Below are 12,929 nucleotides of genomic sequence, written 5' to 3' on the forward strand. Positions count from 1 at the left end.
ACAGGAGGAGGGTGCTGGCTGCAGAATCATATAGCTGCACTCGACTTCTATGAGAGGTAGCTGCGATCCGTGGCAGTTAACCCCTCAGGTGTGGCAGGGGAACTGCCACGGATTGCAGCTACTTGCCATAGATGTCGGGTGCAGCTATATGATTCTGCAGCCAGCTCCCGCCTCCTGTTGAATTTGAATGAATGAGTGAGTTAACTTCATTGGTGGCGCAGTGGCCACAGCCACAGCACCTCCCCTCCTCTATCTCCTCTCATTGGTGGCGGCAGCAGCAGCACGGGGGAGGAAGAGACTGCTTCCTTCTCCCCTGTGCTGCTGAGCGAACATGCGCTCTGGTCGCTTTATCGGCGACGTTAGATGCCAATTCCGATAACTTTGAAAATCAGGAATATCAGCCGATAATATCGGTAAATCCGATAATCGGTCGATCCCTAGTTATCACTAGCGTCCAGCGAAGCGAACCATCCCAAAAGGCCATATTGCACTAGCATATTACCGTTTTTAATGGCTGGTAGATGGGTGCACTTCAGTCTAAGGGGCCATTAAAAATGGTCTTATTGATTGATAGGCTGAAAGGGGTTTTAACATAGTGATTCGTGACAAATTAATTCGAAACAAATGAAATTTCTTGTTGAACAATTGTTTATTTCTTGTTTAACAAAATCTAATTTCTGCTGAAAACATTTCCCACATTCTTAACAAGAAAATGGCTTCTCCCCTGTGTGAATTCTCTCATGTCTAACAAGATGCGATTTACAGTTAAATTTTTTTTCACATTCTGAACATGAAAATGGCTTTTCCCCTGTGTGAGTTCTATTATGTCTAAGAAGATGTGATTTACGGTTAAAATATTTTTCACATTGTAAACATGAAAATGGCTTCTCCCCTGTGTGAATTCTCTGATGGTTAAGAAGACATGATTTCCGCTGAAACCATTTCCCACATTCTGAACATAAAAATCGCTTCTCCCCTGTGTGAGTTCTCTTATGTATAACAAGACTTGATTTTTGGTTAAAATGTTTTTCACATTCTGAACATGAAAATGGCTTCTCCCCTGTGTGTCTTCTCTGATGTTTAACAAGATTTGATTTATCAGTAAAACATTTCCCACATTCTAAACAAGAAAATGGCTTCTCCCCTGTGTGAATTCTCTGATGTCTGATAAGTTCTGATTTAGAGTTAAAATGTTTTTCACATTCTGAACATGAAAATGGCTTCTCCGCTGTGTGGATTCTCTGATGGTTAAGAAGAATTGATTTCTGCTGAAAACATTTCCCACATTCTGAACATAAAAATGGCTTCTCCCCTGTGTGAATTCTCTTATGTCTAACAAGATGTGATTTAGAGTTAAAATGTTTTTCGCATTCTAAACATGAAAATGGCTTCTCCCCTGTGTGAATTCTCTTATGTCTAACAAGATGTGATTTACGGTTAAAATATTTTTCACATTCTAAACATGAAAATGGCTTCTCCCCTGTGTGAATTCTCTGATGGTTAAGAAGACATGATTTCCGCTGAAACCATTTCCCACATTCTGAACATAAAAATCGCTTCTCCCCTGTGTGAGTTCTCTCATGTATAACAAGACTTGATTTTTGGTTAAAATGTTTTTCACATTCTGAACATGAAAATGGCTTCTCCCCTGTGTGTGTTCTCTGATGTTTAACAAGATTTGATTTATCAGTAAAACATTTCCCACATTCTAAACAAGAAAATGGCTTCTCCCCTGTGTGGATTCTCTGATGGTTAAGAAGAATTGATTTCTGCTGAAAACATTTCCCACATTCTGAACATGAAAATGGCTTCTCCCCTGTGTGAATTCTCTTATGTCTAACAAGATGTGATTTAGAGTTAAAATGTTTTTCGCATACTAAACATGAAAATGGTTTCTCCCCTGTGTGAATTCTCTTATGTCTAACAAGATGTGATTTAGAGTTAAAATGTTTCCCACATTCTGAGCATGAAAGAGCCTTCTCCCCTGAGTGACTTCTTTGATGTTGAACACTTCTTCTGTGTCTTTTATCTTGCTTAACAGTCTGTGATGAATTAAAAGATTGAAATCCATCCAAAGGATTAGATAATAGATTTTTGCTGTGAAAGGCTGAGGATACATCCGAGATAATGGCATGCTCTTCATGTGTATCTTCTGTGACACCACACTCATCTGTTCTAAAATCCGATATCAAATGTTTGTCTGAGCTCCTGGTACAGTCATCTGCCAAGAATTAATCTAAGTTTTATCATTTTAAAATAAGAGAACCTTAAAATTATATATATTTTATAACATTTCTACATAAAGAAAATCCATACAAATTACAAGTCATGGAGCAAATATCAACTGACTATGAGAAAACCGATCACAATTTGACAGTAGACCAGTAGCTTGGACCAGTAGATGATGATGTTAGGTCACCAAGCTGGTCACTTGTATTCTCTTGTGCTGAAGCCAGCATCTTCATTGGTTCACAAGGGATCTGTGAGTCAGTGCTATAAGCTGGTGTCCGTCTCACACACTGATCGCTAACTGCTAACAAAACACGCCAGAAATTGAAGCTGAAAGCCCAACTTATATCTATCTCACAGATGTATGAAATAAATATATTATTGCTCATATACCACATACATATAAATGTCAGCATGTACTGTACATATAATGCTCTGTTCAGATCACATTTATGGGCTCTAACATATTCACCCAGGATGTATACATTGAATTGCTGTGTCTGGGTACTTTCACACTTGTGTTGTTGGATTCCGGCAGGCAGTTCCGTTGCCTGAACTGCCTGCCTAATCTGGAAAACTGTATGCAAACACATGTCATTTGCAGACTGATCAGGATCCTGATCAGTCTGAAAAATGCATTGAAATACCCGATCCGTTTTTCAGGTGTCATCAGGAAAAAACGGATCAGGTACTTATTTTTTTTCACATCTTTAAAGGTCTGCGCATGCCGTAAAAACTCACTGTAAAAGTGACTAAACGTAAGACATCCTGATGCATACTGAACGGATTGCTTTCCATTTAGAATGCATTGGGACAAAACAAATCATTTTTTTTTCTGGTATTGAGCCCCTAGGACGGAACTCAATACAGGAAAACTTTAACGCTAGTGTGAAAGTACACTATGACAGATACCATACAGTGACATTTAATTTTTTTTAATTAGATATAGTTCCATGGAATACTGATATATCGAAGCCAGATGGAGACCAAAAGCCTGTGGACACATTTACCTTTTAAGCTACTTTCACACTGGCGTTTTGGATTTCTGTTTGTGAGATCCGTTCAGGGATCTCACAAGCGGTCCAAAACGGATCAGTTTTGCTCTAATGCATTCTGAATGGAAAAGAATCCGCTCAGAATTTATCAGTTTGCCTCCGTTCTGTCTCCATTCCGCTTTGGAGGCGGACACCAAAACGCTGCTTGCAGCATTGTGCCCGTCTGATGAAACTGAGCCAAACGGATCCGTTCTGACACACAATGTAAGTCAATGGGGACGGATCCATTTTCTAAGACACAATCTGGCACAATAGAAAACAGATCCGTCTTGGCTATGTTAAAGATAATACTAACGGATCCGTTCTGAACGGATGCAGACAGTTGTATTATCTGAACGGATCCGTCTGTGCAGATGCACGACGGATCCGCACCAAACGCAAGTGTGAAAGTAGCCTTATGTTGGCAGTTTTCCCAAAGAACAAACTAAACATATATCGCAATCATGATATGAACCCAGCCTATATAACAAGATAGATTTACTCACATATAACAGTCGTGGCCAAAAGTTTTGAGAATGACACAAATATTAGTTTTCCCAAAGTTTGCTGCTAAACTGCTTTTAGATCTTTGTTTCAGTTGCTTCTGTGATGTAGTGAAATATAATTACACGCACTTCATACGTTTCAAAGGCTTTTATCGACAATTACATGACATTTATGCAAAGAGTCCGTATTTGCAGTGTTGGCCCTTCTTTTTCAGGACCTCTGCAATTCGACTGGGCATGCTCTCAATCAACTTCTGGGCCAATTCCTGACTGATAGCAACCCATTCTTTCATAATCACCTCTTGGAGTTTGTCAGAATTAGTGGGTTTTTGTTTGTCCATACGCCTCTTGAGGATTGACCACAAGTTCTCAATGGGATTAAGATCTGGGGAGTTTCCAGGCCATGGACCCAAAATGTCAACGTTTTGGTCCCCGAGCCACTTAGTTTTCACTTTTGCCTTATGGCACGGTGCTCCATCGTGCTGGAAATGCATTGTTCTTCACCAAACTGTTGTTGGATTGTTGAAAGAAGCTGCTGTTGGAGGGTGTTTTGGTACCATTCTTTAATCATGGCTGTGTTTTGGGGCAAAATTGTGAGTGAGCCCACTCCCTTGGATGAGAAGCAACCCCACACATGAATGGTCTCAGGATGCTTTACTGTTGGCATGACACAGGACTGATGGTAGCGCCCACCTTTTCTTCTCCGGACAAGCCTTTTTCCTGATGCCCCAAACAATCGGAAAGAGGCTTCATCAGAGAATATGACTTTGCGCCAGTTTTCAGCAGTCCATTCACCATATTTTCTGCAGAAGATCAATCTGTCCCTGATGTTTTTTTTGGAGAGAAGTGGCTTCTTTGCTGCCCTTCTTGACACCAGGCCATCTTCCAAAAGTCTTCGCCTCACTGTGCGTGCAGATGCACTCACACCTGCCTGCAGCCATTCCTGAGCAAGCTCTGCACTGGTGGAACTTCTATCCCGCAGCTGAATCCTCTTTAGGAGACGATCCTGGCGCTTGCTGGACTTTCTTGGACGCCCTGAAGTCTTCTTAACAAGAATTGATCCTCTTTCCTTGAAGTTCTTGATGATCCTATAAATTGTTGATTGAGGTGCAATCTTAGTAGCCACAATATCCTTGCCTGTGAAGCCATTTTTATGCAACGCAATGATGGCTGCACGCGTTTCTTTGCAGGTCACCATGGTTAACAATGGAAGAACAATGATTTCAAGCATCACCCTCCTTTTAACAGGTCAAGTCTGCCATTTTAACCCAATCAGCCTGACATAATGATCTCCAGCCTTGTGCTCGTCAACATTCTCACCTGAGTTAACAAGACGATTACTGAAATGATCTCAGCAGGTCCTTTAATGACAGCAATGAAATGCAGTGGAAAGTTTTTTTGGGGATTAAGTTAATTTTCATGGCAAAGAAGGACTATGCAATTCATCTGATCACTCTTCATAACATTCTGGAGTATATGCAAATTGCTATTATAAAAACTTAAGCAGCAACTTTTCCAATTTCCAATATTTATGTAATTCTCAAAACTTTTGGCCACGACTGTACATAGACACAAATTACATGAATTTACTGTACACATGTTGAGCATTACTCATACACATTACATGCTTATACAGTGTATATATACACACACCAGGGGCGGATTAAGCGCATGATAGGCCCGGGGTTTTCTACCCAACTCGGCCCCCGCCCCCTCCATTTTAGTTTTAGTATTTTTTTCTGTATGAAGAGGCTGCAATGCTTCGCCAAAGTCTCTTCTCAGGCCATATGACATTTTTCACATGGTCTAGGTGCAGCTCTTTTCCATCTGAGTGATGGGGGCTGAGCTGCAGTACCAAGCGCAGTGCGATCAAATGGACAGCGCTGTGCTTGGTAAGGAGCAAAGAGGCTGCGGCACTCACTGGAACATCGCGGTCTCCTTAAACAGCTGATTGGTGGGGGTGCCAGGCGTCGGACCCCCACCATCTCATAACTCTCTGAGTACAGATTTGATAGATGTTACCTGCAGTCCTATGTAACACCCCACATAACACAGTGACCTATTGTGTTATGTGGGGTGTTACATAGGACTGCATGGAATATCTACTACATTATCTGTACACAGAAAGTTATCACTGTTATCTGGGCCGCTACATAGGACTGCAGGTGACAAATAAAAAAAATTGTTGCCAAATTTAAAATACATACGATTATGATTAAAAAAAAAGACTTGGAGGAGAAGATGAGACGCAGGTCACAATAGTGAGCCAGCTCTACATATAGGGGAATACAGCACCACATAACTGTTACATCCAGTGACTTCTCCTGTCATGTAGATCTTCTCTTTCCTCTTCTCCTCCGTTTGACCCAGAACGCCATGACAAATTCTTTCAGCCGCATCTCGTCCATACAAAGTTTGTTACAGACACGTTAGATTTCTCATAATTGGGGTCATTTATCAAACTGGTGTAAAGTACAACTGGCTTAGTTGCCCATAGCAATCAGATTCCGCCTTTCATTTTCCAAAGGAGCTGTCAAAAATGAAAGGTGAAATCTGTTGCAATGGTATCTAACACATTTCTACTTTACTCCAGTTTGATAAATTACCCCAAAGGTCCCTATAGTGTCTACAGCAATTATAATGTCCCCTAGAGTGCCCCCAGTAATAATAACACCCTATATTGGCTCCAGTTAATAATGCCTGTATAGTGTCCACAAAAATAATGTTCCCTAATAGAAACGCCCCCACATAGTAATTCCCCCTACACTGCCCCATATAGTCATTTCCCCTACACTGCCCCCATATAGTAATTTCCCCCACACTGCCCCATATAGTAATTTCCACCACACTGTCTCTATATAGCAATTTCCCCCGCACTGCCCCCATATAGTAATTTCCCCCGCACTGCCCCCATATAGTAATTTCCCCCGCACTGCCCCCATATAGTAATTTCCCCCGCACTGCCCCCTATAGTAATTTCCCCCGCACTGCCCCATATAGTAATTTCCCCCGCACTGCCCCCATATAGTAATTTCCCCCGCACTGCCTCCCATGTAGTAATTCCCCCCACAAAGTAATTTGCCACTCACACTGCCCCCATCAAGTAATAACCCCACACACTGCCCCCATTAGATAATTTGCCCCGACACTGCCATCCATTAAGTAATTTGCCTCGACACTGCCATCCATATAGTAATTTGCCCCGACTGCCATCCATTAAATAATTTGCCCTGACACTGCCATCCATTAAGTAATTTGCCCCAACACTGCCATCCATAGAGTAATTTGCCCCCATACTGCCATCCATTAAGTAATTTGCCCCCATACTGCCATCCATTAAGTAATTTGCCCCCATACTGCCATCCATTAAGTAATTTGCCCCCATACTGCCATCCATTAAGTAATTTGCCCCTACACTGCCCTTCATTAAGTAATTTGCCCCCCACACTGTCCCCATCAAGTAATAACCCCCCACACTGCCCCATTAGATAATTTGCCCCAACACTGCCATCCATTAAGTAATTTCCCCCACATTATTAATTTCTTTACACTGCCCCCACAGTATTAATTCCCCCCATGGTAGTATTTTCCCCCACAGTATTAATTGTCCCCCACAGTGCCCCAGAGTACTAATCTCCCACACACTAGTAATTTTCCCCCACGTAGTAGTTTGTCCCCACTGTCCCTTCAGTGATATTCTCATGTGCCCCCCAGTAATGTCCCCCAAAATTGGCACACAAAAAAAAAATAATAATAAAAGCTAATACTTACCTGTGTCCCAGTTGACGCTCACTCGTCGATGGTGCAGGCACACGTCAGTGTGCTGCGTCCGGGAACAGGCGCGATGACATCATCACGCCCGCCTGTGTCGGGATTTTACTAATGCATAGGCTTCAGGCCTACTAGTCCTGAAGCCTATGGCGGTGATCGGCGGATGGCGGCGGGGCAGGGAACTATGCGCTCCCGTGCCCCGCTGTTGTTTGTAGGCGTTTGGGTCGGCGTTGGGCCCCCCAGCCATGCCGGGCCCGGAGCAACCGACGCAGACGCCCAAACTATAATCCGCCACTGACACACACATATATAGTGTAAAGAAAAGAAGGAAAGCAGTACAAATCAAAAGTGGAAGGCTCAATACCTCTCAGGATCATTGACCAGAATCCAAAGTTTGAGAAAAATAGAAAAAGATGCAGCACTCGAAAATAGTGAAAAATTAGGAGTTTTTATTCGCCCATGCTATTGCAACATTTCAGCTCAACTCAGTGGGGCCTTTGTCAAGCAAAGTGTCATGTGCCAAACAGTGTATATATGTATGTATATATATATATATATATATATATATATACATATATACACACACACATACATACAGTACAGACCAAAAGTTTGGACACACCTTCTCATTCAAAAAGTTTTCTTTATTTTCATGACTATGAAAATTGTAGATTTACACTGAAGGCATCAAAACTATGAATTAACACATGTGGAATTATATACATAACAAAAAAGTGTGAAACAACTGACAATATGTCATATTCTAGGTTCTTCAAAGTAGCCACCTTTTGCTTTGATTACAGCTTTGCACACTCTTGGCATTCTCTTGATGAGCTTCAAGAGGTAGTCACCTGAAATGGTCTTCCAACAGTCTTGAAGGAGTTCCCAGAGATGCTTAGCACTTGTTGGCCCTTTTGCCTTCACTCTGCGGTCCAGCTCACCCCAAACCATCTCGATTGGGTTCAGGTCCGGTGACTGTGGAGGCCAGGTCATCTGGCGCAGCACCCCATCACTCTCCTTCATGGTCGAATAGCCCTTACACAGCCTGGAGGTGTGTTTGGGGTCATTGTCCTGTTGAAAAATAAATGATGGTCCAACCGGATGGAATAGCATGCTGCTGCAAGATGCTGTGGTAGCCATGCTGGTTCAGTATGCCTTCAATTTTGAATAAATCCCCAACAGTGTCACCAGCAAAGCACCCCACACCATCACACCTCCTCCTCCATGCTTCACGGTGGGAACCAGGCATGTAGAGTCCATCCGTTCACCTTTTCTGCGTCGCACAAAGACACGGTGGTTGGAACCAAAGATCTCAAATTTGGACTCATCAGACCAAAGCACAGATTTCCACTGGTCTAATGTCCATTCCTGGTGTTCTTTAGCCCAAACTAGTCTCTTCTGCTTGTTGCCTGTCCTGAGCAGTGGTTTCCTAGCAGATATTCTACCATGAAGGCCTGATTCACACAGTCTCCTCTTAACAGTTGTTCTAGAAATGTGTCTGCTGTTAGAACTCTATGGCATTGACCTGGTCTCTAATCTGAGCTGCAATTAACCTGCGATTTCTGAGGCTGGTGACTTGGATGAACTTATCCTCCGCAGCAGAGGTGACTCTTTGTCTTTCTTTCCTGGGGCGGTCCGCATGTGAGCCAGTTTCTTTGTAGCGCTTGATGGTTTTTGTGACTGCACTTGGGGACACTTTCAAAGTTTTCCCAATTCTTCGGACTGACTGACCTTCATTTCTTAAAGTAATGATGGCCACTCGTTTTTCTTTACTTAGCTGCTTTTTTCTTACCATAATACAAATTCTAACAGTCTATTCAGTAGGACTATCAGCTGTGTATCCACCTGACTTCTCCACAACGCAACTGATGGTCCCAACCCCATTTATAAGGTAAGAAATCCCACTTATTAAACCTGACAGGGCACACCTGTGAAGTGAAAACCATTTCAGGTGACTACCTCTTGAAGCTCATCAAAAGAATGCCAAGAGTGTGCAAAGCAGTAATCAAAGCAAAAGGTGGCTACTTTGAAGAACCTAGAATATGACATATTTTCAGTTGTTTCACACTTTTTTGTTATGTATATAATTTCACATAGTTTTGATGCCTTCAGTGTGAATCTATAATTTTCATAATCATGAAAATAAAGAAAACTCTTTGAATTAGGTGTGTCCAAACTTTTGGTCTGTACTGTATATATATATATATATATATATACACATATATATATATATATATATACACACATATATATATATATATATACACACACACACACATACACACTCACCTAAAGAATTATTAGGAACACCTGTTCTATTTCTCATTTATGCGATAATCTAGTCAACCAATCACATGGCAGTTGCTTCAATGCATGTAGGGCTGTGGTCCTGGTCAAGACAATCTCCTGAACTCCAAACTGAATGTCAGAATGGGAAAGAAAGGTGGGCTACAACAGCAGAAGACCCCACCGGGTACCACTCATCTCCACTACAAATAGGAAAAAGAGGCTAGAATTTGCACGAGATCACCAAAATTAGACTGTTGAAGACTGGAAAAATGTTGCCTGGTCTGATGAGTCTCGATTTCTGTTGAGACATTCAAATGGTAGAGTCCGAATTTGGCGTAAACAGAATGAGAACATGTATCCATCATGCCTTGTTACCACTGTGCAGGCTGGTGGTGGTGGTGTAATGGTGTGGGGGATGTTTTCTGGGCACACTTTAGGCCCATTAGTGCCAATTGGCCATCGTTTAAATGCCACGGGCTACCTGAGCATTGTTTCTGACCATGTCCATCCCTTCATGACCACCATGTACCCATCCTCTGATGGCTACTTCCAGCAGGATAATGCACTATGTCACAAAGCTCGAATCATTTAAAATTGGTTTATTGAACATGACAATGAGTTCACTGTACTAAAATGGCCCCACAGTCACCAGATCTCAATAGAGCATCTTTGGGATGTGGTGGAACGGGAGCTTCGTGCCCTGGATGTGCATCCCTCAAATCTCCATCAACTGCAAGATGCTATCCTATCAATATGGGCCAACATTTCTAAAGAATGCTATCAGCACCTTGTTGAATCAATGCCACGTAGAATTAAGGCAGTTCTGAAGGCAAAAGGGGGTCCAACACCGTATTAGTATGGTGTTCCTAATAATTCTTTAGGTGAGTGTATATATACACATACACACCCACACACGTGGTAATTATCCCATAAAGTGCATAATCAATTAACCCCTTAACGCTCTGCAGTGACTCCACTCCATACCCGGTTGCAATGACAAGGGAGCAGCTGTCGCGTCCGTCATTAAACCCTTCAGGTTCTGCGATCAACGCTGATTGCGCCACCTGTGAGTTAAGGCAGACAAATGCATTTCCCTCTGCCTTCAAATCGGAGCCCACGCATGTGGTTTCGATCGGTTGCCATGGCAGCCTGGAGGCTGCTGAAGTGTTCCAGGCCTGCAATGGCAATCTCCGTGCTGAGCTATGCACGAGGCATAGCTCAGAATAGACAGTGTAAAAATCCTATTAGGGTGAATGGGAGAAGAGATCAAATGATACCACGTTTTAGCCCCCTAAGGCGGGGGTAATTTTTTTTTTTGTTTTAAGTTAAAATAGTTAACCCCCCCAAAAAAAAAAAAAAATCACACGATTTACCATTTTATAGTCATCTTGTTCCCCCTCACAGAAACAAATTGAACAACAGTGATCAAAAAGTCGTACCAATAAAAACTACAAGCCCTCATACAGCTCTGTAGACCGAAATATAAAAAAAGTTATAGCTGGCAGAATATGGCAATGCAAAGAAAATGTTAATTTTTTTTCAAAGGTTTTTATTCTACACAGGGAACGCCATGATTTCAAAATCCCCAAAACCTTGGTGGAATTCTGATTTTTTTCTTTTCAATTTCACCCCACAAATAATTTTTTTCCCCGTTGGCCAATACAACACATAGGTGGCATTAAAAAAATGTATCTTGTCCTGCAAAAAATAGGCTATGTGAATGGAAAAATAAAAAAGTTATGGCTATTGGAATGTGGGGAGGAAAAATTCAAAATGCAAAAACAAAAATAGGACCGGTCTTTAAGGGGTTAATAAAGTGTGGTGAGAATAGTACAGTAACAAATATCATTATGATTCAATCAGTGTACAAACTTTACAGACATATATCATTGTCCATAATTCTGTGAAATTCATATCTTGATCTTGTCGTCTCAATATATGGGTAAATTGTATGATTAGTGGTAATACATAAAGTGCATCTGTGCTGATTCATAAACACAATCATGTACATGGCTCCCCCTGCCCCAGACTCTATATGCATCTATCACGCTGCTGCCGTCCCTGTATTTTCACTGCGCATGCGCCGCCACAATGTATACACATCACAGCGTGAGCTGCATATACAGATAGACAACAACATGAAAGATGGCCGCCTGCATTCTAATAGTTACTGCGCATGTGAATTGCCATTACAGTTTGCGCCTGCTCTTCTTTCATAAGAAACATGGAGCTGAAGCTCTTAGGCAACCAAGTAAACTACATCAGCGAGCCTGCGCATAGCTTCAGTAAGCGCTGAAACATATAAAGAAGGGACATAATGTTACTTAATGGTGACCATGATAATCGACAAATTATTGAATACTCCACCAAAGGGGAGGAACCCAGGGTTCCCAGCCATTTCCACCTTGTGTAGGTGGAAAACAAAAATGACTCCTACCGGTAATTGTTTTTCTTCAAAACCATGAGAGCACCCATGCGACTATGTCCTCCAGGACAGAAAACCTGAAGAGATAAAATGGTTCACACTCCCACCACACCTCAGTGATTATAATAACCAAACCTTCAGAGGCGTGCCAACTACCAAAGAATAGGCTTGAAATAAGAGAAGAGTCAATACAAAAAAAGGGAACCAGTTCGGAACATTATATCCCCATTCAATATCATGCATCTATCTGCCCAATTGGCAAATTTTCACTTTTTTTTTTTTTTTTAAAGATTAAATTAAGGGTGGGAAATTTTAGGGTGGTGTCAAGGGCTTCGAGAAAAACAATTAACAAGTAATTTTTGTTTTCCCCCTCACCCATGACAGCACCCATGCGAGAATGAACTATAAGTTAAACTTTTAGGGAGGGGAGGGCCGGTAGTTCTTTCCTCCCGAAGGCTGAATCTGAATTTAGACGCATCTTATGGTGTCTAAAAAAGGTATGAGGAGAACTCCAAGTGGCTGCTCTGCAGATTTGGGCCAGTGAAGCATCCGCCTTTTCTGCCAAAGAGGCAGCAACTGCTCTTATTGAATATAGCCCAAACCCAGTTGGGGGAGACATGTTCAAAGAAGAATAGGCAAGGGAAATGGCATTTTTAACCCATTTAGCAATGGCAC

General features: G+C 41.9%; 1 protein-coding gene across 1 annotated transcript in view; it reads right to left on the minus strand.

Annotated features, from left to right (window-relative positions):
* Nucleotides 1–700: 700 nt before the first annotated feature.
* The window catches only part of LOC122934018 (gastrula zinc finger protein XlCGF57.1-like), a 34,183-nt gene continuing 21,954 nt past the window's right edge, over nucleotides 701–12,929 (minus strand). Inside the window, exon 4 of the mRNA XM_044289148.1 lies at nucleotides 701–2,221. Within this exon, the coding sequence (XP_044145083.1) occupies nucleotides 702–2,221 (1,520 nt within the window). The 3' untranslated portion in view covers nucleotide 701. The remainder of the gene's footprint in view (nucleotides 2,222–12,929) is intronic.

Source organism: Bufo gargarizans, chromosome 4 (genome assembly GCF_014858855.1).
Source record: "Bufo gargarizans isolate SCDJY-AF-19 chromosome 4, ASM1485885v1, whole genome shotgun sequence".
NCBI lineage: Eukaryota > Metazoa > Chordata > Amphibia > Anura > Bufonidae > Bufo > Bufo gargarizans.